Source organism: Curcuma longa, chromosome 14 (assembly GCF_044706935.1).
Source record: "Curcuma longa cultivar G26 ecotype Majalengka, Jawa Barat chromosome 14, ITB_CL_G26_1.1, whole genome shotgun sequence".
Taxonomy (NCBI): Eukaryota; Viridiplantae; Streptophyta; class Magnoliopsida; order Zingiberales; family Zingiberaceae; genus Curcuma; species Curcuma longa.
Window position 1 is genome coordinate 4,964,099 of NC_133874.1, and position 27,721 is coordinate 4,991,819.

At 36.8% G+C, this 27,721-nt stretch overlaps 3 protein-coding genes across 4 annotated transcripts; 1 reads left to right on the forward strand and 2 right to left on the reverse strand.

Moving 5' to 3' along the window:
* The first annotated feature begins 1,663 nt into the window (after window positions 1–1,663).
* LOC141845176 (uricase-like) lies at window positions 1,664–9,757 on the forward strand. 2 transcript variants are annotated; one of them, XM_074733234.1, is made up of 9 exons: window positions 1,664–1,916; window positions 1,996–2,088; window positions 2,186–2,261; window positions 2,781–2,890; window positions 8,115–8,206; window positions 8,464–8,637; window positions 8,742–8,835; window positions 9,222–9,337; window positions 9,605–9,757. In XM_074733234.1, the coding sequence occupies exons 1-8, from the start codon at window positions 1,719–1,721 to the stop codon at window positions 9,303–9,305; spliced, it is 921 nt and encodes a 306-aa protein (XP_074589335.1). In that variant the 5' UTR covers window positions 1,664–1,718; the 3' UTR covers window positions 9,306–9,337; window positions 9,605–9,757. The 2 variants fall into 2 exon arrangements, with proteins under 2 accessions (XP_074589335.1, XP_074589334.1); XM_074733233.1 differs by lacking the exon at window positions 9,605–9,757 and having other exon boundaries at window positions 1,665–1,916; window positions 9,222–9,525.
* Window positions 9,758–15,801: 6,044 nt separating this feature from the next.
* Window positions 15,802–16,769, reverse strand: LOC141845651 (casparian strip membrane protein 1-like). Its single transcript, XM_074733707.1, has 2 exons — window positions 16,429–16,769; window positions 15,802–16,342 (listed from the first exon to the last, which is right to left on the reverse strand). Exons 1-2 carry the CDS (start codon window positions 16,767–16,769, stop codon window positions 15,997–15,999), a joined length of 687 nt encoding a protein of 228 aa, XP_074589808.1. The 3' UTR covers window positions 15,802–15,996.
* A 3,988-nt stretch (window positions 16,770–20,757) lies between these two features.
* LOC141845045 (kinesin-like protein KIN-5C) lies at window positions 20,758–27,194 on the reverse strand. Its single transcript, XM_074733063.1, has 23 exons — window positions 27,133–27,194; window positions 26,824–26,953; window positions 25,772–25,930; window positions 25,269–25,618; window positions 25,051–25,189; window positions 24,828–24,925; window positions 24,579–24,735; window positions 24,303–24,372; window positions 24,147–24,223; window positions 23,832–23,885; window positions 23,655–23,735; window positions 23,473–23,584; window positions 23,319–23,405; window positions 23,043–23,218; window positions 22,796–22,957; window positions 22,603–22,710; window positions 22,367–22,525; window positions 22,207–22,290; window positions 21,914–22,119; window positions 21,691–21,792; window positions 21,514–21,623; window positions 21,255–21,406; window positions 20,758–21,122 (listed from the first exon to the last, which is right to left on the reverse strand). Exons 1-23 carry the CDS (start codon window positions 27,192–27,194, stop codon window positions 20,931–20,933), a joined length of 3,027 nt encoding a protein of 1,008 aa, XP_074589164.1. The 3' UTR covers window positions 20,758–20,930.
* Window positions 27,195–27,721: the final 527 nt, after the last annotated feature.

Below are 27,721 nucleotides of genomic sequence, written 5' to 3' on the forward strand. Positions count from 1 at the left end.
TCTCCTACTGCTGCATCAGACGACTCATCGATTGTGACCTTTACCTACCCAATTAGAGAACCTGCCGCCTGTGCGTCCTATGACGAGCTTTATCGAGTCGCTCGAGTTGGGTTACTTCCTTCTGCTTTTATCCTTTCCGTTTGAAGCATTTAGTTTGATCCATCTCTTTTGAGGGTTTTTTTTTCTTAATTGCAATAATAAAAGTCTCCTTTTTTCTCCACCCTATTTATTTTTAGAATTTCCATTTGAAGCAATTAAATAATTTATATCTGTAGGTTAATAAAATTTATTTTATTTTCATCGTTGCGTAATTTATTTTCTTCTAATATATGTAGAACAAGAAATACCTTTTTTATAAAAAAATTTCTAATTAATTTAATAATTATATTGGTTTTTGAGAGATCAATTAACGCATAGGATTTTGTAAGAAAGCATTTGTAATGGGAATTAGAGTTGTTATGGTCGCGGAAGTGGGTCGCGGTTAGTCAAGTCCGAGAGTAGCTTATCAAGCTCTACTCGGTGTGATTCATAGAGCTCGAGCCGAGCCGAATCCCCCGTCATATGGATCACCGAGTTGAGTCGCGCGAACCGAGTCGGGTGAGTCGCGTCGGGGATCTATTGGAAGCTCTTCACAGCACGGGTCCGAATCCCCCGAGTGGAAGACTTCTGCCTACTCTCAGAACAACCGAGTCGGCTTTGTATGCTGATTCGAATCCCTGACACGGATTCTCCTTCTCGAGCCAAGTCGATCCCCTTCGATTTTTCTTGCTCTGTTTCTTAAAAACCACTCCCTCCACCGTACATTCATGAAGGTCCCCCTGACATCTCTCAACCAATCATGGTAATGCCCTGACAGATGTACATGATATGACCCCTCAGATACAAGTCAACGATGAAACACATACTCTGAATATCTCATGCCCTCTGACAAGCGCATAACAATGATGAGACCTCATCATACCCACGAGGTGATGTGACTCCCCAGACTCATATATAAGGTTGGTCCCATAGAGGAGGAGGTATGCATTCTCACCATTTCGACTTTCTCCTTACTTACTGCTCGCCATCTTCCTCCTCCTTCACGAGCTGACTTAAGCATCGGAGTGGTCATTGCCACAACCCCTGACCTTCCTACTCACGATTGTTGCGAGTGCAGGTTCCATCTTCTTCACAGCTCTTTCATCTCCAGACTTTGTTTCGAGCTTAGTGTTGAAAAGAGTCAGGCGCATCCAAGAGCGGATCTCAACAGGAACAAGAGTCATTGATTTGGTTAGATCCGTCAGATTTACCGGTCCTGTCAAATAATTTAAGTGAATTAAAATTTTATCAATTTATTTTAAAGTAAGTTCAAGTGGATTGATCTGTTTACAATTATGACCTGTATGAATCTACCACGATGGATTTGAATTGATTCGTAGATTGAAAAAAATTATTTTTTTATTTAAATTTAAAATAAAAAATTTAATAAATTTATATTACAGTCTAAAACAAAAAGTTAAGATCAATTTCATTTAAATTTAAACTTTTTAATATATTTAATCTATTTTTATTTTTTGATCGAGTTGTTGGGCGATCGTCCAGTCGGTTTTCTGGCCTGCCCACAGGATTTCTGACGGTCCGCCCCGCCGTGGGTTTGCCGTTTGACGGCTCTGATGGGAGTGATTCCCTTCCGTCTCTATAAATTGGTCAAAGAGCGATGAGACGAGGGCAAATTGGTCATGGCGGAAGGGTTCAAGATCGATCAGAAGCACGGTAAGAGCAGGGTCCGGGTTGCCAGGGTCTGGAAGAACGTCGGCGGCGACGGCGATGTGATCGTCGAGTGGAACGTGGCCATCAGCCTCTTCTCCGATTGTCTCCCTGCCTACACCTCCGGCGACAACTCCGCCATCGTCGCCACCGATTCCATTAAAAACACTGTGAGATTGTTGTTGGGTTTCGATTTGGTGATAGCTTTGTGTTTTGGGTTCGAGTTGTTCCTTTTGTGCGAGACGTTAGGTATATGCGAAGGCGAAAGAGTGCACGGAAGTCATTTCCATGGAGGGCTTCGCCATTCTTCTTGGGAGGCACTTCGCTTCATACTATCCTCAGGTAAAATGGCGTTTTCCCTCTCTAACGTCTGTTCTGATTTCTCGTGTTGCGATTCTTCTTGGAGAAAGTAGCGGTCCTTTTTCTGTATCTTGTGTAGGTTAGCGCAGCTGTGATCGATATAGTTGAGAAGCCATGGGAGCGGGTGGACATTGACGGCCGATCGCACTCGCATGGTTAGTTTGCTCATGTCACAATCTCATCTTTGACTGTTTATCTTCGCGTTGCTCCCAATTTGGAGGATCTTGGTATTTGTCTTTTCATTTTCGAATTTCTCATTCATTCTCCATATAGATAGGGAATGAGTCTTTTCGTGAAGATTGGATAGAGCTAAATGGCTTACACTGAATCAAGTTTGTATTCTTAATCAAATGGTTTCTAATCTCAGACTCTCATAGTCATATTGTTTATTGGGTTTAGCATGGTTGTCAGAAAGCACATGGAAAGCACAAAAAAAAAAAAAAAAGGGACAGAACACAGATCTACAAGCTACACTTCGTGTTCTTAACAGTCTATTGATAATATAAATATCAATCCACATGCACTGATTTAGATGAAACCATGTGTTTGTAACTATGCCGCTATAATGATTTGTTTCTAGCCGTCAAATCTTTTTGTTTTCTTTATGAAAATCGCTTTTGCAATTATTATTATTACAGTTTTCTTCTTTTTTTACTGGATTCTTTTTCCATCAGGTTTCAGACTTGGCTCAGAGAAACATACAACAGAAGTCAAAGTTGAAAAATATGGGACTCTGAGTATAACTTCTGGAATTGAAGGGCTTGCACTGCTGAAAACTACACAGGTATTTTCTTATTGGCGGGTTCCAGCTTTTGACTTCCTTGTTGAGTTGCTTATCTTCTTTCCATTATAGTTGTCATCCTCTTCTTTCATTGTTGTGTTCGTTTTGTGATATTTAATCTTCTAAGTATAACAAAATGAAACAAGTTGATCGACCATTGAACAACGCTACATCAATATGCTTGAAAGCCAACCTTTTTCTTCTCTTGTTCAATTTTGTTTAATGTGTATGGCATGAAAATGACCAACTTAGTAGAAAATGTGAACAAATATAGTTAGAAGTTGAGATTGTACGCTTTCAAATGGAAAATACATCAGAAGACCTGAATGGGTGATTGTTAACTCAATTGAAGTTGGAGATGAGACCAGCCAGCTTAATTGCGTGATGTTCCTCTCTGCTACGCTTGATATGACAACCCATCTTGTTTACTTGGATGAAATTGAGAGGAAGAACATGTTGAATAAAAAAATTGAACAGTTGCACAAATAAAAACTCTCTAAGAATAATGTCCCTTCTTGCTCTTTTTATCTGTTGTTTAAAAGATGATTACAACGAATCACCTTCTATTCACAAGTCAAACTCCTCATGATTGATGTTCCTTTATGCTCTCTCTTTTTCATCATCTGCCTTTGTTGACTTGGATGTATATATATGATGTGGAAAGATAAAAACATTGCTTCCATTAAATGGGAAGTTATCCAACTCCAAGGTGTAGTTGCCATCCAACTACAAGGTGCAGTTGCCTTCCACTAATGGGAAGTTATCTAACTGCACATCTCCTACAGTTCCCAAGTCCAATATCTCTTACTCGTCCAAGTCAAACCACAAAGATCAAATAAGAACATCCAATTCATACTTAAGAAAAATAATTTGTACGACAACAAACATACTGAGTGATTAATACTAAGAAACTTGTCACACTTTACATAGTTGTTATTTAAGACAAATTGGAGACATTTGTATCTTGCATTTATCCTATGTTATATCATTTACATCAATATAAACATCTCTAATCCCTCATAATGACTATTATGTCAAGAAAATGTTTAATATCTCCAATCACTATCATTATTCACAATTATATATTTTAGTACTAAACTAAAAATGTAATTGGTCGACTAGTGAATAAATGAAAAATACGTAAGTTTATTATAATCTTCCTTATTAACTAGAATTTATTCATTTTAATCAGTCACTTTTTTAATCATGTTCCATAAACCGAATCATCCATAGTCATTAGGATACATGCTAAAGTAGTAGACACTGATTAAAATTTCAAGTAGACAACTAAAAAGTCATTAAGGGTAAAAAATGAGATTATCTTATAATCTCAAAGGTCTCACATAGTAGAGAATTAGGGATCCATTCTCCTCCTACCCTTATTGTTGCTATAACACATGTGCTATGAATTACATGCTACAAAGTTATTCTCTTTACCAATAAAAAACATATATTTTCACAAATTTAACATCATACAGATTTTGAACATCCAATGAATAATCCTGAATTCAACTTATGAATTCTAATTCGGCTTCTAGTAGATTTAGTAAATGATTGGTACATTTACTCCGATTATTGTCAATTTATAAATGATCTCATCTTGATACAACTGTCAAGTCTATCCCAGTTTACAGGTATATATCTCCATTCAAAACTTCATTAGCCGTCCCATAAATAATGATCTTATCTCTATTTACATTTAATAAATAGAGATGATTGTCTATGCGAGAAGATCAATCTTATCCCGCCAATATTTTCACCTAGACTTTATCTAAATTTAATAATGATATATACACTGAATAGATTATGATATTTCATAATCAAACATTTTACAATATCTGATTGTCTTTACAATACATTACATTCTACGAAATCTCAAAGATTTCACATGTATTTGAAATGACTTTTTAGTCAATGACTTGGTAAAAGGATCAACAAACATAGCACATTAACGATATCTTTTACAAAATTATACTTAATAAATATGTGTTTGTCCTTACTATGATATTTGGGATCCTTAGAAAAAGTTATGGCTGCTTAATTGTTATAGTAAATTGTAATAAAACTTTTGACTATTCTCAGTAATTTTTAAATGCTTTAGGAACTTTTTTAACCAGATGACTTCTTGCACAACTGCTGAACAAGTCACATATTCAGTTTTCATTATTGACAATGGTTTAGATGCTTATCTTTTGCTATTCCATGAAATATCTCTGCCATTCAGCAAGAAGACATAGTCATATGTGAATATTCTATTGTCGAGATCTCTGCAACTTTCATCTTTTGCTCATATGCTTGTGTCATAGCCTAACATTCAGTTCTATATAACATAGTAGGTCTAATCGTCGTTTTGTAAAACTTTCATTTAAGTCATAAAGTTATTTTATGATTACAAAGAACACCTGGCACTCCTATTTTAACCATTTTACTTATATTCTATGTAAGACATCTCTCTCAATCCCTCTATCCTTTTATAGAAATGATCCTAAATACTTAGAATTCTCAGTTACAAATAACTCATCATCTCCTATCTTAACAATTGTCTCATTACGTTTAATATTACTAAACTTAAATTATATATATTATATCTTTATTCTGCTAAGTTTAAAACTTTTCACTTCTAGCGTTTCCTGTCAAAATTCAACTTTAACATTTATTCCTTCACGTGTCTCCTCCACTAAAATAATATTATCTGCAAATAACATGCATTGTGGTACCATATCTTAAATATGTCTAGTGAGTTCGTCTATGATTAATGTAAAAAGATAGAAACTTAGAGTTGATCTTTGATATAATCTTATCTTTATGGGGAACGTTTTAGTTAATCCATCTGAAGTCTTCACTTTTGTCATTACATTCTCATACATATCCTTAATTAGTTCAATATACGCTATGCTAACACCTTTCTTTTATAAAATTCTTCATATAATTTCTCTTGGGACTTTATCATGAGCTTTTTCTAGGTCGACGAATACTATATGTAAGTCTTGATTTTGTTTTTAATACTTTTTAATTAGTTGTCTGAGAAGATGTATAGCTTATATTGTCGAATTTGTAGGTATAAATCCAAATTAATTTTTAATCACCTTGGTCTTCTTTCTTAGTTTTTTTTCTATTACTCTTTTTCAAAATTTCATAGCATGACTCATTAGTTTAATACCTTTATCGTTTGTATAATTTTGTATATCTCCTTCATTCTTATATAAGGGAATTAGAGTACTTATCCTCATCGAGTATTTTTTTAATTTTTAATGTTAAATTAAATAACTTTGTAAGTCATTCAATACTTTATTTACCTAGGCACTTTCATACGGAACATCATTTGGTCCGATTACTTTTCTATTTTGCATTCCATTGAAAGTTTGTTCTACTTCTGAAGTTTAAATTCTACGATAAAAATTTAAATTTATATACTCATTTGACCTATTTAAATTACCAAGTTAAGTTGGTCACTTAAATCTTCATTAAAAAGTTGATGTAAATACCTCTTCCATCGCTCTTTTATTTTATTATCATTTACTAGTACTATATTACATTCATCTTTAATGCATTTTATTTAAATAAGATTTCTTGTCTTTCTTTTTCTCGTTTTAGCTATTCTGTAAATATCTTTTTCCTCTTCTTTTGTATCAAATTTTCGATATAAATGTTCAAAAGTTTCATTCTTAGCTTCATTCACTATTTTCTTGCCCTATTTCTTACCTACTATATTTTTTTAGTTTTCCTTATTCTTACAAGTATATAATATTTTATAGGCTCTTTGTTTTTCTTTCAGTTTCTCTTGTATTATCTCATTCTACCACCAAAATTCTTTACTTAGTTGTGCACTCACAGAGTACACTCTTAGCTACCATTTTCAACTTTGATACCATCTTATCTCATGCCGTATTCAAGTCCTATATTTCTCCTAATACTTGTACTTCTATCCTCTCCTTAAATATATTTTGTCTACCATCCTTTAGCTTCCACCACTTAATTATAGGATTTGTGCATAGATGTATATCCAACACTACTAATATATATTGGGTAGTTAAGTTTTCTTTAGTGATGGCCTTGCAATCTTTACAAATCTTTTTATCTTTCTTTCTAACTATAAACAAGTTAATTTGTGATTTATTATTCTCACTTTTGAATGTGACCAAGTGTTCTTCTCTTTTCTTAAAAATATATTAGCTACTGTTAGATCATATGCTATCGCAAAATTTAATATAGTTTTCCCTTTTTCATTTCTTGTTCCAAACCCATAACCCCCATGCACCCTATCATATTCTTCATTTCTTACTCCTATATGTCTATTTATATTTCCTCCTATTAAAATCATTTCGGTTAATAGAATATTTTGTAATACTTCGTCTAGGTCGTCCCAAAATATAGATTTGATATGTTCATTTAATCTTACTTGAGGTGGATATATGTTAATTACATTAATAGTTTCTTTCGTCACCACTATCTTGAGAGTTATAATCTTATCCCCTTTCTAACTATTATTAATTTATCCTTTAGCAAATTATCGATAATAATATCTATTCCATTTCTTGTTTTACTTCTTGTATATCATAACTTAAAACTCGAATTCTCTATCATATTTGTCTTCTCTCTTACCCATTTTGTTTCTTGTACACATAAAATATTAATTTTTCTCATAATCATCGTATCTACTACTTCCATTATTTTACCAGTGAGTGTTCCTAGATTCTATATTCCAAATCTTAGACAATTAGATTTTTTATAATATTTATTTTAACCCAACTTATGGTGTGAGAATTCTTACATATTTAACACTATTCCCGAATTCTCATGGAGATGTAGTGGTTTTTGCTAAGACGTTTCAATCGGATCGTGCAACGCGTTGATATGGAAGTTTAAGAACATCAGAGACCTTAAGTTTGTGCTAGAAAAAATGTTCTTTGCTTTTCATGAGTTGTCTCTTATTCACAATATACTATCCTGGAAGAGTGCTTTGAGGCAATAGTCTCATCTTTAGTTCTTATTATATCTCATCTAGAAACATGGTTATTATATTGAGTGAGTTCTTAGCAAAATACAATGTCGAATAGTTTTAGGGATGTTGGAGTGCTAGTTCTTGGAGAAGTTTAAACCACAAATGGGTCCTTGCTGCACATGAAGACTTAAATTCACTTTATACTATTCTGGATTTGATTTTGTTTTTCAATTCTATATATAAAGAAAGAATGGTGCTAAATTCTACGTTCTCTGTTTCATGCAGTCAGGATTTGAAGGATTTGTGAGGGATCAATTTACCCTTCTCCCAGAGACAAGGGAGAGGATGGTAGCAACTGAAGTCACTGCTTCTTGGAGGTATTATGTTACTTCCTATAGAGTAATTTGATCCAGCTTAAGTAAGCAAGAACTGTGTTTCCGTTGAGTGCCATTTTTTCATGATCCATTGCATTTCAACAATGTCAAAAAAGTCAGTTGTAAAATAGGAAATTTTTTGTCTTGCTAAGAATTTTTTTTGGTTTTTGGAGAGAGAATTGGATAACTTTCATAAGTATTAAAATTGTTTCCACACTTTTCTCCCTTTCTTTCTTTTATTTATTTATATATTTTGGCAGGTATTGGTTGACACATATTTCAGACATTCCTGCTAAGCAATTTTGTTTCACGGAAAGGTATCAGGGCGTGAAGAAGGTTCTTGTAGACACCTTCTTTGGCTCTCCAGTGGAGGGCGTTTACAGCCCATCGGTTCAGAATACACTGTACCTCATGGCAAAAGATGTTCTGAACAGGTTGCTTCCTTGTGTTTAGTAACTCTACCCTTGACTCATCCTGCAGATCATACTTTTTATATACATATCCACCTTCTGGAAGTTCACTCATTATGTTTCTCCAGGTTCCCTGATATCACATCAGTAAAGCTTAGAATGCCAAACCTCCATTTCTTACCCGTGAACTTATCAAGCAAAGATAAACCCAACCTGGTAAAGGTGAGCCGAGGACTAGTTTTCTTTAACAAAATCCAGTGTTTTGACATTATGCATTAGATTGATTGAGAAACTTTGAATCAACTAATTAAATGCACCTTCAAGAATGCTTGAATGTAGCTGACAGTGAATTAGGTGCATTGAACCTGCAATTTGTTTAGCGATTTTAGGTGGAGCTTTGTGGTGATCCTTCTAATCGATTACAATATTGTGCATGAATTATGACTATTGTGAATGATTCCCTAACATGTTTCTCATCAATAGATAAATGTTGCTTGAATTTTGAGCTTGGGATATCACCGTCATCGTGGATTTATGCTATTTCCTAATCAGTATCCTGTCTAAATGTATTTATTTAGCATCTCAACATTAATTTCATTACTGTGCAGTTTGCTGATGATGTCTACATGCCTACGGACGAACCACATGGAACAATAGAAGCAACAGTTAGTCGAACCATGTCCAGGCTGTAAACACGGAACCATTTAACACTCTAGACAATAAGGTGTTCACAGGTTACATGAGCTGATGCTCCATTCTGCTTATCTTGTTTCATCCATCAAGCTTGCTGTATCAGTTCATGCTTCTGTCTGTAGTAGCAGCAGTAGTATATATATATAACAACTCGTGTTCAGAATTCTCTTAGTATTTATGTACTGCATGCTAGTCGTAAAAGTAATTGCATTTCCTCCATAGTGCTAACTACTCTCGTGATAACAATAAGCTTCGACTGATTGTTTCTTTTTGGTTGGCCTTTCTATCACATGTAAAGAGATGCTTCAAGCCCTACACATTACATATCCTGGCCTTGCACAAGAATTGCTCTCAGGATTGATTCGCGCCGGAGAAACCTGTACATGGCTATGAAAGGTAAATGCATGTTAAGGGAAGGTCATGGTTTAGCTCGGATTTGGCCTTCTAGAGGAACCGATTCAAGTCTATGAGTTGAGATGGGTGTCTGCTCAGAGGGAGTGGGGTTGGGTGTCTTCTCAAAGGTTGCCTTGGGGATCCCTAACATCGATCCTGCAATGGACAAGGTATAGTTTGGATTCCAACGAAGGAAGTTTGACAATGTCTGTAAATGATCAAGAGAGTCAGTCTATACCTAATGGATCTGTCCTCTTCCTAGACATTCTCTAGTTTTTTTTATAGGATTGACTTGATGAGATCAGACTGTCCTTATATTTTATAGTCCTTTTGCTTATAGTAGTTGGCATGGCTATGCAATGCTGAGAAGAGAAGCTCTGGTTTCCTTGGGTGTACCTTTAGTCTTTGTCCGATCGAGGAACCAAGTTCGTAGGTATGCCTTTGGCCCTTCCACTCTTTGATTTAATCAAATCTCCAAACACTAGTGTTTGTAGAGGTAGCCTTAAGAAGATGGACTTTAAGTTCGAAGGGCATATCTCTGATGCCTATGAGGTTTCTTAGAACGAATCATAGGATTGATTGCATGTTGCTTGTTAAGAGGGAATATCAAGAGTTTGATTCAAACCTTCAAATTTTAATTGGCAGAGCTAACTAGCTAATTTATCAATTAAGTTGGATGGGATGACTAAATTAGTTAGACCAAGCCTAGGTCTTTTGGACTAGGCGAGATGAGCGAATTGATTAGCCAGGTCCACTTGATTGGGGTTGGTGTCTAGGCAGGCAAGCCAAGCCAAATATGTTGGTGGGGTCAGATGAACTAATTAGATCACTCAAGATGATTAGGCTATCAGTTCAGATGGTTGGCCCATATTTGATAATTAAGGTAGATAGACTTATTATTTCATATGTATTCTTTGTAATATTACTATCAACGTAACTAAATATAAGATAAGAATAATTACACTCTGTAATTTTGCCATTGAAATGAATGAACCAATTATAAGAAGAGCAGACGCTGCAGGTTTAAACAGTATTGATAGTTGATCGCATCCACGTTTAAAACCTTGCATGTAAGGTCACTTTCAACTTCCAATCCATGCTTGATGGACATATTTAACTATGAAATTAAACCAGATTCCAGTCTTAACTACAAACACGATCGAGCTAGTCTCGTGATCTGACTGAGGAGTCCAAATCTATCTACTGCCGAACAACACACACAGTTTGCAGTCTTAATTACGTGTCAGATATCAGTCTCTATAAGACTGTTCACCTATAGTTCCATCTGATCATTGTGGGCGACAGTGCTTTTGGCTTACTTACAAAGTGTACAGTTCGATCTATTGGTGCACCAGAAAGTTTATGTGCAGCCCTCGCACAGCGTAGTACAATAATTATTATCCATTTCCCTGTCCCTGCCGAGTGAAGAAAAGAATCAAGTTCTAATACACAACAAAACCAAACGTTTGAATGTGAAACCTTTTGCGTCGATCGATTAATTTCCATGCACATGCACACTCGTTGGTGTAATGAATGAAGAGTTTTACATTGGTAATCAATCAATCAATCAATCCCCATTGTCGATCTCCAAAGTAGAGGAGGAATGAGGAAGGTTCAGAAGCAAGTCCAGGAAGGCCAATACGATCACGCCGTGAGTCTTCTTCCTGTTGAGGGTCAAGTACCAGCCCAGCATTTGTTCCAGCCACTCCCACTCGCTCGCGCCGTGCGCCGCCACCATGGCCTCCATGGATCCTCTGAAATCACCGTAAGGGTCGTGCGACTCGATCACCGTCGCGATGCTCCCCTCGAAGGGGAGCAGGCCCTCGGAAGCTCTGTCCACCAGCATCGCGCTCGTGGCGCCGGCGGGCTCGAAGAAGAGCCTGTCGGACCGGAGCGCCTGAATTATGGCCTCCGCCGCGTCGTCGTAGCCGGATTCTTCCGCCGACGTCGAGCGCATCGAGGCGAGGTAGCTGCGCTCCGATTTCGGGTCTCCCTCTTCCAGTTCCCTGAAGGAGTGCGCCGCCGCCCTCGCTAACCTGCAAGAAGGCCACGGGAGCGAAGGCAGAGGAAGAGAGGCAAAGCCTTGCTTCTTGGCCATGGTTCCTTAGCTTTCATGGAGGGCGAGGGCTTTAAAGCGGGAGGGGGGTTTGTAAATCGTAGTAGGATGGGCACACATGTGAAGCTGAGCCTGCAGCAACAGTAGATTGCATTCAAAAGGGGGAATTTCTGGTGGGCACTTTCTGCTCTGTCTGGAGGTGCAAGATCATTCAGGAGATCCGCGTCCACGACCCGTCGATGGCTCGATCGATTTGTTGTTCCTTTGCACTTTTTGGTCATGCTCCAGGTGACCGATCGATCGACTGCACCTAATTTCCTTTTGACTAGCTAGAAGATGATGCCTGCCCGGTGGCTCTCTCTGCAGCTTGGCTGCCTGCGAGTCTTTGAATGGACGACTCCTGCTTGTCAGCAGCCGATCCCTGCACCCTTTATCTTGCTTTCCTAGTCGCTGCTACTGTTCGTGGGATCGAGGAGGACACGAGCACTGTGACAGGATGCTCTTTCACCATTTCGACAACTGAATGAGTGGAGAAGACACTCAGGACGCTTTCTGTGACGGCGACACTACGTACTGCCTTAAGAGAGATATGATTTGCATGGCAAACACACTGATCCACAGTAATGGACGGAACAGTTTGATTGGATTGGATCATGTCTCAGAGCTGAGAATTTGTGATTGTGTTTTTTGCTTGCTAAGCTAAGCTAAGCTAAGCTAATGCATGTACCGGGCCGGGTGATGTATAGCTGAGGTAGGTAGTGAGTGACATGTTGGTTGGTTAGTTTTTATTGTTGTGTGTTGTTTATGAGAATCCTAAAATCAAATTTTAGTAAATTTTATATATATGTGATATGGCAAGTCTCGGATGGTCTGATGTGGCAAAAAAAAGATCAATAATCGGTCCAAAATAACATCCGACCTAGCATGTATAAGGTCAAAAGGTAAATCATGACTCGAGCTCAGCCACACATTCAGGTGAGCTCGGCCACATGCTCAGGTGATCATCTTAGGTGCGCTCCACGAGGTCATCTCAACCACAAATATAGGTGAGCTCGGCCACATTCTCTCACAGCTCGGCCATACGCTCAGTTCAGTTCGGCCATACGCTCAGGTCATCTCAGCCACGAATATAGATGAACTCAGTCACACGCTCAGATGAGCTTGGCCACGCATTTAGGTCAGTTCGGCCATACACTCAGTTCGGCCATAACTCGGTCATATGCTCAGGTCATCTCAGCCACGAATATAGGTGAGCCTGGTCACATGCTCTCACAGCTCGATCATTCAGATAGTCCGGCCACATGCTCTCACAGATCGGCCAATCAGACAATCCGACTGCATGCTCTCACAGCTCGGTCATTCATACAGTTCGGCCACATATCTTCTGACCTCACGCATCAGGTCAGCCATCAACGGATAAATACGCTGACTTTCTCCTTGGCTCAGACTTATCAGCTCATCCAAAAGGATAAGGATGGTGACCAAGTTCCTAAACTTGGTCCCCTAAAATCCCGTACACTTACACGCACAACCGTCGAATGAAGATAATCAACATTGCTGAGCGTTAGTTGGAAACCGTCAGAGATCGTGTCGTTAATGACAGTAACAACTAATCACACGCGTTAAGATTCGAAGGTCACACTCCCTCTGCTGCTATATAAACCCCGCAAGTATGAAGGGAGGCTATCTCGAATTTTATTTACACACGCATACTATTTCTTTTCCTTTTCTAAATTGAGCATCGAAGTGGCCTCGCCGAGAATCTCCAACACCTTGCTAATCCGTTCGTTCAATTCTCCTCTTTTTCATGTTCTCCTCATTGGCAGGATCAACAAAATTTGAGGTGGCATACAATATAGATTCTAGAAAGATTCATGCACACGATCTAATTAATATTAATTATGATTATAGTAAAAAAAAAAGTAAAATAATTAGATGACGGACCTAAATAGAGTGAAATTATCATCGTCTCGACATCGTTCAACTCATTATTATTAATAATATATATATAAATTCATAATTAATATTAATTAGATCATTTAATAAATTTATTCATAATAATATAAAATGTTACAAAATAAAATAAATGTAAGCCTACCGAATAGATCCGACATTTATATCAATGTTTTTTTATATTTTTAATTAAAAACATACACTAATATCTTTAAATAAATATTGTTCAAAAGGAAGATAGAATGATGCTAAGTGATTATTGCATGAGGATGCCAATAGGATAATTAAGTAAATAAATATGACATGTTGGTGTCCACAATCTATGACTTGACACTTATGTTGGTACAAGCGAATCGATTTCAAGTCAATTTGATAAGTTTGAGTTGACTCGAATTTGAATTTAGATGTGTGATTGATATGTTAGTTAGATATTAAATAAGTCAAGGTTGATCGGATACTTGATGGTAATAAAAACTTCATGTGGGTCATATAAGGTTAGACATTTTGCATGAGACGAAAAGTCCAAGTGAGTCATGGGAACCGAACACTTGGCATGCAAGAGGAAGCCCAAGTGAGTCATGGAGGACCGGACACTTAATATGAGATGGAAAGTCCAAATGAGTCATGAAGAACTAGACATTTAGCATGAAACGAAAAATCCAAATGGATCGTGATTGACTAAATATTTCATAATGGGTACCAATCGTTCATAGATGTATCTTGTTACTCGATATCAATCGACTGATAATGGATATCAATCAACTGATCTCGATCAAAAGTGAACAGAAGCAAATTGAATTGATTGCTTGATTCGACTGATGAGGTACGTACATCAATCGACTGATATCGATAAGAAATCGAGCAGAGATTTATTGGATGCAGTCGATTGGATTGATGGTATCAATCAATTAGTAATGGACATCAATCGATTGATTTTGACGAGAAGTCGAATAGAAATAAGCCGATATGGTTGGGAGATTCCACTGAATGATATCAGTGGAATAATTAATAAGACATATCAATTGATTGATGTTTAATAATTGATAAAATTAGATAAATTTCAAAGGGTTTAGAGGTTGTTCAATAATGGATCGATGATCATATTAATCGAGTAAAATCAATTGATAGATATATATAAATCAATCCTGATTTAAAAAGACTTTAAAGAAAGGATTTATAAGAATTTTTCACCACCGGTTCTTGAGACACACTATATTTCAATTAATTCATTCATTCCATTCGCATTAATTAATTCATAAAAACATATGAAAGTACAAGAGCATTAACGGATCGAGCGATGATACTTAATTAAGCACAGTTGGCAAAGTAGTTGACGAGCAGATCACACGCGACACGACGACGAATTAAAGTAATTAAACCCCCCACGAACTTTAGAACGTAACGAAGCAGATTGACCGACCGAAGGCAATATATATATATATATAATTGATTATATTCGGGTTTTTCGCAGGAGGAGGCCGGAGATGAGGACCGACACCAAATGGATCACAATTGACTAAATATTTTATAATGGATACCAATTGTTCAAAGATGTATCTTGTTACTCAATATCAATCGATTGATAATGGATAATGGTCGATTGATCTCGATCAAAAGTGAGAAGTGAACAGAAACAAATCGAATTCGATTGCTTGATTCGACTAATGAGGTATATCAGTCGATTGATATCAATAAGAAATCAAGTAGAAGGCTTATTGGATACAGTTGTTTGATTTGATTGATGATATCAATCAATTAATGATGGACATCAATCGATTGATATTGACGAGAAGTCGAACAGAAATAAGCCGATATGGATATCAGTCGATTAATAAGACAAATCAACTGATTGATGTTCAAATAATATCATGACATATCAATTAACTGATGTTCAAATAATTAATAAAATTAGATAAATTTTAGAAGATTTAGAGTTCTTTCAACGGGTCGATGATTATATTACGATTGATGGATAAGATTAATTAATTGATAGACAGAAAAGAAAAAGATTTTAAAGAAAAGATTTTGAAGAATTTTTCACCACCGGTTCTTGAAACACACTATATTTTAATTAATTAATTCATTCCATTCGCATTAATTCATAAAGACATACGAAAGTACAAGAGCATTAACGGATCGAGCGATGATACTTAATTAAGCACAGTTGGCGAAGTAGTTGACGAGCAGATCACACGCGACACGACGACGAATTAAAGTAATTAAACCCCCACGAACTTTAGAACGAAGCAGATCGACCGACCGATCGAGGGCAATATATATATAATTGATTATATTCGAGCTTTTCGCAGTAGGAGGCCGGAGATGAGGACCGACACCATGAAGAAGACGACGGCGATGAAGGCGGCGACGACGGCCCCGCTGATGCGCTGGCAGAAGCCGTCGAAAGGAAGGCAGATGGCCACCCAGTTGGCCCTGGAGCTTCCGTTGTGGGCCAAGTACACGATCGCCGCCGCCGATGACGCCGCCGAGGAAGTGAACGCGACCATCACCGAGTCGAAGATAAAGAGCAAGAACCTCGGGCACGTCGCCTGCGGGCGGACGATGCCGGCGATCGAGAAGGGGAGGGAGAGAACCAGGTAGCCGGCGGCGATTCCATTCGCTATCACAAAGAACCTGCAATATCAATTAATTCGCGATCGATATTAATTAATTCGCGATCCATTCAGTGACTGGTTTCATTATATTTACGAGTGACTGACAATAGCGCGGGAAGGTCGGTGAAGTTGGCGCGGAATTGGAACAGCTGGGTGACGAAGGGCAGCGTCTCGTTGGTGGTTCCCATGGTGACGGCGGCCACGAGGGTGGCGGCGATGCCGCAGAGCCGCAGCACGAAGTCGAGCAGCGCCAAGGCCCGCTTGCATCCCCCGGCCGCGCCCTTGGCGGTGTTCCTCAGGAGGAAGGGGAAGCTGCTGCGAGACGGCGGCGGCGGCGGCGGCTGCAGCGGGGGTGCAGTAGCCACGGGAGCTTTACCCCTGGTGTCGGCGGGGTGATCCTCGACGGGGATGACGGTGGCGGGGGCGGCGTCGGCGCTGGTGCTCATCTTGGGATCGATCGAGGAGGGAGGATGTGATCGATATCGATATTGCTGGTCGAGAAGTTGAGCGTCGAGCGAACATTTATAGCTAGATTTGTAGGATAAAGGTGCAAGGAACTGCTAGCTGCCATGGTTGTAGCGGAGAAGGTGAGCTCAAGCTTCCATGGAGCAGGTCCTCCCTCTCTCTCATCAACTCCCCCCACAGTATGTGTTTATATACTAAATAATCTAAAATAAAATTAAGCATAAAAATATAAAATGGGTATGATATAAAATTTTTCATAAAAGAATTAATAATAAATAATCAAAATTATTATTTTTCATCCATTTAACCTCGTTAATCTTTTAATACAAATTTGACGATTTCATCCTTTCTCACATTTTTCCTTTTATATTCTTACAATTATTCTCTTTTAAATTTCCCAAGGAATCCAATATATATACACATACATTATATTCGACAAACTATCTAAAATATAGGATGAAAGACTCACAGTCCATCTCAAATGATTAAGTGCTTAAATATATATATATAAGATAAACGATCTATAATTCATCTAGTACGTAAATATATGTATTGTATATACATGAAATTAACGATTCATAATTCATCTAAAATGAAAGATGCATTATATATAGAATAAATTGAATCCTACGCACAAGAAGAGCTAAGGGTTTCTTTTAGCGCGTGGCTAAAAAATACTTTATAACATAAATAATTCATTTATTATTAATTTAATTTAACTCCTTTTACTAGTTTATCGTTTCGGTTCATTTGTAGTTTTAATTTTAGTATAACGGAGAACTCAAATTTCATGAGTCTAGAAAAATTTCTTTAGTATAATTTTTTTTAATTTCAGGTATTTAACTTTTTCAAACGATTAATTTTGAAGGTGATCAACTCAGTTTACATAAATTTTTCCTATCAAAGTAAATTAGGAAGTGTGAATGGTTCATCATTCCATAGTTAGCATTTTAAAATTTTCTTCCTACCATGGACGGAGCTAGAAAAATCACATTAGGAGGCGAAAAAAACTTATTAATATTTACAAAGTTGAGCAGAGGCGACTGTCCATTCGCCCTCTCATTTATCCTTCAATTCTATATCCCTATACTTTTTACACTAAAAATTTAAGTAGGGTGACAGCTATCACCCCTGGCTCCGTCCCTACTTATTAGAAGAACTTAGGGGGCGTTTGGTTTGGAGATCTAGTTTTCAGAAAATAAAAAATGCGTTTGGTATGATATACTGTTTTCTGTTTTCTAGAAAAGAAAATTGGAAAATGCGTTTGGTTCGATAATCTAAAGTTAACTTGGTTTGGTAATCTAGAGTTAATTGTTTCCATTAGTTTTAAACTATCCCAACTATAGCTAGGAGTTAATTATTAAAATTTGATTAAAGCCTAACTTAAAAAAAATCGCCGCTGCTACCCGCGACGGGGGTGTTCGGCGAGGAAGAGAACCGAGCAGGATCAACGACGGCGACGCGTAAGGGGGCAAGCGAAGATCTGGTGGTGACGGAGGGGGAGGAACGCTTCCGGCCGTTAGGGCCGGTTGCGGAGGAGGAAACGCAGGGGGCAATGGCAGAGATGGGCTTGGGGTGTGGCGGCGGCGGAGGAGGAGAAGCAAGAGGCGGAGCGGCGAAGGAGGACGGAGAGGAGAAATTAGGGCACGTTCCGCGCTTGAGGTGCTCGGAGGCGGTGCGGGAGGGATTGGAGGCGAAGAGGAGGAGGGGTGAGGGAGAAGAGGTCGGGCGAAGTGGAAAACGCGCGTTTTCCCATTTTCTGATTTTAAGCCGGAGGTTTGGAAAACGATCAAAAGTCGTTTTCTGTTTTCTTAGAAAATGGATTTCTATTTTCCAGAAAATGAAAATGAAAACGCATACCAAACGCGTTTTTCGTTTTCATTTTCTGGAAAATAGAAAATGAAAACGGAAAATGCGCCAACCAAACGCCCCCTTAATTTCGCACTATGCTATAATTGGAAATTGAATCGTAGATGCTTAGTTAATTACATAAGAACTTTACCGTTGCATCATAACTCAAAAGACTAAAAAATTTGCTATATAAAATTATATATGGAGGGATTTTATAAATTAAAAAATTGCTATATAAATTATATAAAAATTTGCTATATAAGATTATATATGGAGGGGTTTTATAAATTTGTGTGTATTTTTCTTTTCTAAGTTCATTTTAGCTCCATGTTTACTTTCCATCATGAGCTGCTAGGGAATTTCGCTGAACTGGAGAAATGAAATTAAATACAAATGAAAGTGATCACAAAGACTGAGCCACGTGAGATTGATATCTAAAGAAAGGATTAGTGGAATCGGTAGCTAAAGATCGAGAGGATTAGTTATTATCTGAAAGGGCGAACAAAAGCATTAGCCTTCAATACTTTTAAAATAAAAATATAAAAAAAACCTTATTTATAATCTTTGAAAAGAAATTAATGCGTCAGTGCACCTTTTGGTTTTAAGAAAAAGTAATAAAATATTCATAAAAAAAAGGGTAGAATCAACCATTAAAATGATAATTGGAGGTCGGTCAGTTCGGTTTATAAAATTAAACTTTTTTATATTTTATATATTGGCTTTTTTTATGCCTCATTTATGTCAATAATATCAAAATATAAATTTGGCTTACTCAAATGTATCTATTACCTGAAATAAAAAAATGGAATTAAAAAAAAAAATCTTAGAATAAGAATGGAAATATTAGCGGTGGTGACCTATAAAATTTTTAGAAAATTAATAAAAATTAAATAAATAGATCGAGAGAAAATATTAAAAAAATGAGATTAACAAGAAATTAAGAGCACGAGAACTATCATAGGGCCCATATATATAAAACTCGAATCCTATATCCAAAAATGTTTACGAAAGAAAAAAATATATGTTTCTTCTTCATTCTTCTTCTTCTGAAGGCTTCTCAAACTATACTTGCCTAATTCATCGCAATGAAGTTCCTTATGATATCTGTAACTATAACTTTTCCTTTTCATCTAAATCATTTCATTCCATATACTTTGAAGATACATTCCAGAATAGTTTGGTTAATTAAAGGGTAGCACGATACATAAAACTTTCTTCAATATGAGATCTTAGATAAAAATCATACCACATTGAATTTATTATACGCAATCTTATTTTATATTTCAAGAGATTATTTCCACAATTCACATCCATAATCATAATCATAAAATCACATGATATATAATAATTTATCATTGTACTGAAACTTCCATTCACAATTTAGCTAATTAGAGTCGGATGAATCCTCCTCTACAGTGGATAAATATGTTCTAATTGTGTGTTAAAGCATTCACATTGGTGTTAATGTGTGGATGTTATAACTAATTCAAATGATGTTACATCTAATATGAATGATTACAACTAATATGGATGGATGTTATAACATCCACACACATTAACATTTAATATAGATGAGTGTATTTATTTATTTAATATAAAATAAAAATAAAAATACAATGAATGGATAAGATCAATAAAATCAATAAATAATGAGTATTAATGTTAAAATGAATATGTATTAATAAAAGAAATGTGTTAAATGCGTGACATGTAGATTTCAAGGGATGAAGTATCTTTTCCTAGCAAAGTCATTAACTATCAAACATATCAGACGAATTTTTGTTTGTCAAAGCTATTAGCCATCTCAACTGCCTTGTGATAAAATGGATAGTTAATTTAACTTGTCAAAGAGCAGTTAAACTATTTTGCATCGAGGAAAGAAATAGATCATTTTAATTCAGTCACCCCAAGCACTAGGCATCACCATCACTTATGACAATGTTTGATATATTATATCAATAAACCACACTGTTCCAAAATTAACAGGACGGAGTTGAATGAACTCCATCTCGATCGAGTTTGATCGTTGCCAAACCTCTCACCTTTATACAATCACAAACAAATTCTTGGCATGTGACAGTCGTATTTGCTTACGAACACAAGCTCTCAATACTCTCATGTTGCCTAAGTTTTATCTTCCAATGCCAATGTCACAACAAACACAAGAACAACAGAAAAAACAGGGAGGCCTGGACCAAGTTAAATCCCCGGAATAAGAATAGCAGGGCATGACAGGGAGTTAGCAGGGTTCTACGCAGCGATAGAACTTCATCCGCTTTAGCAATTTGGTTTCAGTTTCTCTGGAGAAGCGGTGAACGTGGTATAAGAGATGGTTTTGGCTCCCTAAATGACTCATAAGGATTATTCTCTCGGAACTCATCCAACAATGCATCCACAGGCATTGCTCGCAGAGATTCAATCAATCCCCTACTTGGCACATCTAGCTCGGATCTTGCAGGACTTTCCCCAGAAGGTTCGTAATCCTAAAATAGTTGAGAAATAGTGAGATTCTTTTTCTTCAAATTTACCATTTAACCAAGTTTGCACAATATTTTCAGACACGAAGGTTGAACCTCGGATCTTGCAGGACTTAGCAGAGAAGCATGCTAGATTACCTTGTAATTATCTTGGAAAGTGATCTGTGCATGCTTGTTGATATCTGCGACCTGTACGCCATGCTCCTCCTTCAGTTGTCGTATGGCTGTGGCATGAGATCCTACTGCGACAATGACATCTAGTGTGCGCTTCCTCACGTGTTCCAATGCAGCTGTACAAGATAATCAAGCAACAAGCAGGAGTTTTAGTCTGGGCAGCATTTCTCTTGATATCTTTAACTATGGATGTCGATTATATTGGAGAAGTTAGAACGCTTACAATCGAAGTGTTGAATGATGGTTGTGCTACTTTCTGCTGCAGCATCCTCTGATGCATTTCGTGCTGAAGCAACCTCTACATCATGTTGTTCGTTGGCCTCAATAGCGCTCCTGCAAAAAGTTAAACCATGACTAGGGCTAAAAAACAAATGGCAATAAACATGAAAAGGATGCTTACTTTATGTGCACGTCCATATCAACTGCGTGTCTAGAGTTCAACTCTCCAACAGATTCATTTGTCTTCTTCCACTTCTGAGAGGCCACATCCACAGCCCTTGCACTGAGAATTTAGTTGGTGATGGAAATGGTAAGAAAACAGTGCCAGAACAACAACAACAACAATAAGGGGGGAATATTCACAAAATGTGAAAGAGAAACAAGCAACAACTCATACAACTGACCATTGCTGAAGTGTAGTTTCCATGCAACAATGTTTGGCAGCAGAAAAGTTGGAGCCATTCCTAAAATCGCTTTCTGTCTGCTTGTATATTTCTTCCCACTTCCTCTTCGCATCAGTGGTTACTACAGTCATCATTGTTGTGAACTCTTCCACAGTTTCCTTGTTCTCTAAAGCAGCTTCTCCCAGGCTGGCAAGTTTCATAGCCACCTGAAAAGGCATATGATTTATCAGGTTATGCTTGAAAACTATCGATTTTGTCAATAGTAAGTTGCAAAGACAATATTTTGGACAAACCAATTCTTTTTGACGGTGCATGCGGTTGGAAACTAAATCAGCTATTTCTGATAAAAGCTTTTCTTGTTCAATCCTTGATTGTTCCTGCTTTTACAGATAAGCAATAAGATTACCTAATAAAGAATAGTATGGCATTGGTTGATAAATTCAAGAATAATACCTCATATTCCTTTTGGAACTCTTGAATACTCTTTGAATACGATTCATGCATCTGACTTGAGTGGCATTGAAGCTTCTTCATTTCTTCTCCAAACTTATCTAGTAGCCCATGGATGAACTGAGAGGCCTCTTTAACATGGATTAAACTATTGCTAAATCTCTGCAATATTATTTGATAGAATCTTTCCTTAATTTGTTGAGGACCATCAAAATATATTAGATAGTAAATCTACTAACCTCCCGAAGCTCTTGTGTAAAATGTGCAATCTCTCCTCGATGTCCTAACAATAGATTCTGAAGTTCACTCAAAGTTTGATCCGCTTCACCTTCCCCCAGCACTAATAACTGATGCATGAGTGCTACAAATCAATGAAACAAACAAAAGATAGAAGATGGATTATTCTACCATTAAGATGATCAAGCTGCTTACTTGATTGAGAGAACAGCAATTGGCAAAAATTATTGATGACATCTCTTCTAGGCTATCATTACTTGAAGCCTTATGTAGACGCACCACATTCTGTATAGCCTCTATGTGTGATTTGAACAATGATTTTGAAGCTAAAACTTTCTTCTTTAGCTCTGCTGCCATCTAAGTCAACAAACATTAATTCATATTGGTAAGTATCAACATTGTCAAATTCAAACTAGGTAAGCATGCTCACAGAGATAAATACCTTATCATTGTAATTAAGGCATGACTGAGATAGTTTCTCAATAGATTGAAGATACTCAGTTTGTTGGTTTATGGATACAGCAATAGTATTGCAAAGTAATTCAACCTTGGCAACCAATTGAGCTTGGAAATTTTCTACAATAGACCTGTTGGCAACGATCAATTTGTCTTCTCTAGCTGCAATTTTATGTTTTAGGATAAAGAAATGAACTCAAAGAAAAAACAAAAATAGATAATGATCATCTATTAATAATGTTGAAGCTCCAAAATAACTGACCTATCTTAGAGAGTAGCAATGCATTATCACGAATGGATGTCTCCAAATCAGATCTCAGAACAGAAGCTTGATGTGCCAATGCATTTTCTGTCTTACGTAAACCTGTATCAGCACATGCTTATAGTTTCTTTTAAAAAGACATAGTTAAACTCACCTGCTTTTCTCTGCTCTGAGATTATAAAATCTTTCTCCTTGAGAGCATATTGAGTCCGCTTAACATCATCCTTTGCAATAACTAACAATTTGCTTGTGTCTTCTAGCCTTTTCTGAGTAAAATTACAATGAATGAATACCAAGAGATTAATAAAAAGCACATAAATTAGTTACTCCAATCACCTCTGTTTCCTCAAGTTTCCGACTTAGCTCAGCAGAACAATGGAGCTCAGCATTATACTTTTCGTGAATATCCTCAAGTTTCTGGTATAGAACAGGCAAAAGGTGGAATAGGTATTATAAATATCATTCACCATTGCTGCATATATCAATGTTAGTAAAACATACAATGGTTCTCACCTTTTCATTATTTTCTATCTGGACAGTCATTTGCTCAATTTGTTTAGTCATTGCCTTTGAAAAAGAAAATATAAAAAAATATCAGCAAAAATAAGTATTGAAAATGAGAAACAAATTATGTAATGAACTATAAGCAGGTGCAAAAAAGGATAGTGAAAGGGCATATTTAAATAAAACTGTACCCATTACCTCTCCATTAAGCATTAGTAAAGTCATTTTGTTAGGCATGTCGCTTATGCTTAAATCAAATAGTAATACATAAATGGCCAATAACAATTTTCTAAAAATAAAAACAAGCACAGTAAAATAATATACCTTTCTCTCACTCTCCTCTTGGTAATATCTTTCTTTTGGTATATAAACACCAACTTTCTCACGAGTAGCATATACCTCTAAAATATGAAAGTCATTAGTTTATTCATCAAGAAATAGGTCACACAACCTATTGCAAGGCAACAATCGGAAATTCACCTGCTTTAAGTCGATCAATTTCACCATAAAGATCTTTTATTAATGTTGATTTCATGAGTTTTTGGTTAACCTGTGATCATCAAACCAAAAGGATTCAGAAACCAAACCTGAATGTGTACGAAACTCACAAAATATACATGATTATCAATTATGTTCTATATCTTTTAAGTGAAACTTAGAAAATGGAGAACTCTGGTATAATTTGAAGTTGGCTAAACATTTGAAGTAAAATAAGTCATATTCCTGGTAAACAGTTAAAAAGAATAAATAAATCACCTCAGGCTTATTTTTTATGCTCTTTGCTCGGTGAGCATAATCTAATGTACTTAGAGTTTCCTCCAGACAATGTACAGACGGTGCAACAGTAGCTATTATGCATGTCTTAGTCCTTCCACCTAAGGAGTCACGAAGTAACCGTGTGAGTTTGCTGTCCCTGTACATCCAAAATGCAACTTGTCAAACAAACTGAAGGTGGATAGACAAACAACCTAATGTTTGAATGACTAAGCTAGTTGAAGGTCAAACCTATAGGGAATATGTCCAAGGTGTTCTACCAAAGCAGTAATAACACGACCCAGAGTAAGCAAACTTTTGTTAATTTCTCCTGCTTCCCTTGCACGGCCCTTTCACCAAAACGGAAAGATAAACGAAATTGTGTCATTAGAAATGAACAGGTAATGGGTTATGGAACACATCACTTTTCCAGCCACAAACAAAGAAAAATATAAAAAAGTACATCAGAATGTACCTCCCTAGCTCCTGAGCGTGAAATATTTTCTGATCCAGCAAGGTCAACAAGATTTAGCTTTCCACATTTGATTAGTTCTTCACCCTCTGGAGTGGCCTCTTTAATGTGAATTGTAATGGAAAAGAGAGAGTGTGACCGACTGAAGATTAAAACAAACAAAACAAAGTTTAGAAAGAAGCTGAAAAGAAAAGAAATTTGATTGATTTGCAAGTTCTGACCTTGATTGTTTATTTAATAATGTTTCAGCTGTGCGCCTTTTAGCAGAACCTCTTTCTAGGAGAGAAAATATTTCATCAGCATTCGTTACTATTTCCTCCTCTAGACCTCTTACTAGAACACCACCCTTGCCATCTTCCATCAGAGGCAAAGTCTTTTTCTGTCTATCCTCCAAAGTGGTCTTGGACAGTTCTTCAAGAGCAAGCAAATCAGTGATTTCCTCATTATATAATTCCAAGAATGTGACCTTCACGCTGTATTCAGCATTTTGACTCTCCAATGTATCAAAAATTTGTTTTACAGCTCTAGGAATGACTCCTGCATCTGCGGGCAACTGACCTTTTGGTCCACTCTGAAAATTAGCAATTTACATTCAAATTAATCATCTAAAATGTTACAATTCTAACTCACGTAACTATGAAATGTATAAAATGTTCAAATCAACAGACATAACTATGAGTGCATACTTTGTATGCCAGTACAATTTACTCAGAAAGAAACATACTTTGGCCTTTCTGCATTCACCTTCCATTGTGTAGGTCTTTCCGGTACCAGTTTGTCCATAGGCAAAAATAGTGCAATTAAAACCCTCCAATACCTCTCTCACAATAGGAACTACAGCTTGGTCATATAAGTCCTTTTGCTTTGCTGAAGGACCAAACACCTGTTGAAACAAATAGTCTACTCCAATGAATTAAATTATGTCATCCCTCGAGACAAAGAAGAACCATAATTTTGTGAAGCACAAACTAAAAATGGACTTTGAGTAAAAGAAATAGCATTTTTTTCCACTACAACTCATGATAGCCATCTCAAGAAATGACAAATTCATAGTCCTTTTTTTTCTTAAGATGATTGCATTTCACCAATTCTTCCTCACAATTTAATAGTATAGCTTGCTAGTCTAATTTCTAACATTGAGACTGCATGTTGCCACACTTGAAAAGGAAAGAAAGTTACCACAACACCAAACATGTTCGACTAATCGATCACTACAAGCATTTACTTTTATGGAGTAATGGTATTAACAAAGACATACCTTGCAAGTATGAAGACTTAGAATGCAAAGAAAAGGAGTCCACTCAAATACACATAACAACCAACAAGTTTGAATCAACAATAAAAGTTGGAGACTATGCACACTAAAAAGGGAAAAATTTTGAAGTTGCAAATTAAAATATAACCATTATTGATAAAAAGAACAAAAAGGATCGTGCATAGTGGGCATGTATGCTGTCATCCAATAGCTCAACAATCATCATTTCATTTCCTTAAAGTAATAACACCGGATGCTGGAAGATCTACTACATAATATCTGCCTTTACTTTAAGATATAAGCAACTTCTAAGGTAACTAACACATTTGATTATAGACATCAGCCTTGACTGCAAGCACTGCTTAAGCAAGGCTAGTGACCATTTAGTTTCCAATATATGCTAACAAACATCTGAGAAAAGTGTATAACCCTTATTCACTAATTATCAATCACAGATCAATTTGGTGTGGGATATCTGCGAAAAATGATTTATTTTCATAACGATCTCACAAAAGTCAAACCTTGTCAAACGTGAACACACGATCAATCTGCTTCCCAACGATGGTCTGTGTGACGGATACCTCCCTGTTATAATCGTTGCATGTTACAACCTTCAGCGCGTTGCTTCGCAGCTCATCCTCACTGAACGGCCTTCAACCGGATCAAAGAAACAGTGAGAACGAGATCGCTAACGAATCGACGTAGGAAATCATTGAGTTCAGAGAGGCACAGGACTCCTCCATGAGAAGAGCTCCAGATCGCTCGGAAAAGGGAACCCTAGCCCTACAATAGGTGGTCGGGGAAGAAAGGGGAGAGGATGTTTCCCGTACCTGCAACGGAGTAGGACCTGCACGTTGACGGCCTTGTCCTTTTCGTGGCGAGATGACGACATGCTTGGTAGAGAAGGTTTAACGGCGACCTCGAAAGGCCTGTCAATGGCGACGAGAGGCGAAGAAGGAGGGTTTCTTCGCAGTGGGAGGATTGGAATGGCTTCACGGGCGGGATATGATATAGCGTTTGAAATTGTAATGCTCGAGCTGTATCCGCCGTAGGATCTAGGGAGTAAGATGATCAAACGGTGGCAGTGACCTAATTTTAGCGAACTGATACAAATAATATGGACAATTAGCTAAAAAGGCCTTTCTTTTTCAAATATTAATTTTAATTAAATTGTATATCTTAGAACGGCTTCAACCAAAGCTGCTCTAAATATTTTAAATATTTTGATATTTTAAAAAAAAACACACCTCCTTTTAACAATATAAATAATTAGGGCTCTTAAAAATTAAAATATGTTCTGCCATAAAACAATAGTAAATAAAAGAAATTAAAAGTCACACCACTTTACTGCTAATTTTATCTATTAAAAATTAAGATAGAAAATGCGAATAAAATAAAATCGTATATATTCAAAATTTA

Excerpts from the sequence above, each read along its gene's own strand:
- LOC141845176 (XM_074733234.1), top strand. The coding sequence starts at position 1,719 with ATGGCGGAAGGGTTCAAGATCGATCAGAAGCACGGTAAGAGCAGGGTC. Across the intron at positions 2,262-2,780 it reads CGGCCGATCGCACTCGCATG|GTTTCAGACTTGGCTCAGAG; the intron begins GTTAGTTTGCTC and ends TTTTTCCATCAG. Across the intron at positions 8,207-8,463 it reads GAAGTCACTGCTTCTTGGAG|GTATTGGTTGACACATATTT; the intron begins GTATTATGTTAC and ends ATATTTTGGCAG.
- LOC141845651 (XM_074733707.1), bottom strand. The coding sequence starts at position 16,769 with ATGAGCACCAGCGCCGACGCCGCCCCCGCCACCGTCATCCCCGTCGAG. Across the intron at positions 16,343-16,428 it reads ACCGACCTTCCCGCGCTATT|GTTCTTTGTGATAGCGAATG; the intron begins GTCAGTCACTCG and ends TTGATATTGCAG.
- LOC141845045 (XM_074733063.1), bottom strand. The coding sequence starts at position 27,194 with ATGTCGTCATCTCGCCACGAAAAGGACAAGGCCGTCAACGTGCAGGTC. Across the intron at positions 25,931-26,823 it reads GTGTGTTCACGTTTGACAAG|GTGTTTGGTCCTTCAGCAAA; the intron begins GTTTGACTTTTG and ends TTGTTTCAACAG. Across the intron at positions 22,526-22,602 it reads TTACACAAGAGCTTCGGGAG|AGATTTAGCAATAGTTTAAT; the intron begins GTTAGTAGATTT and ends ATAATATTGCAG.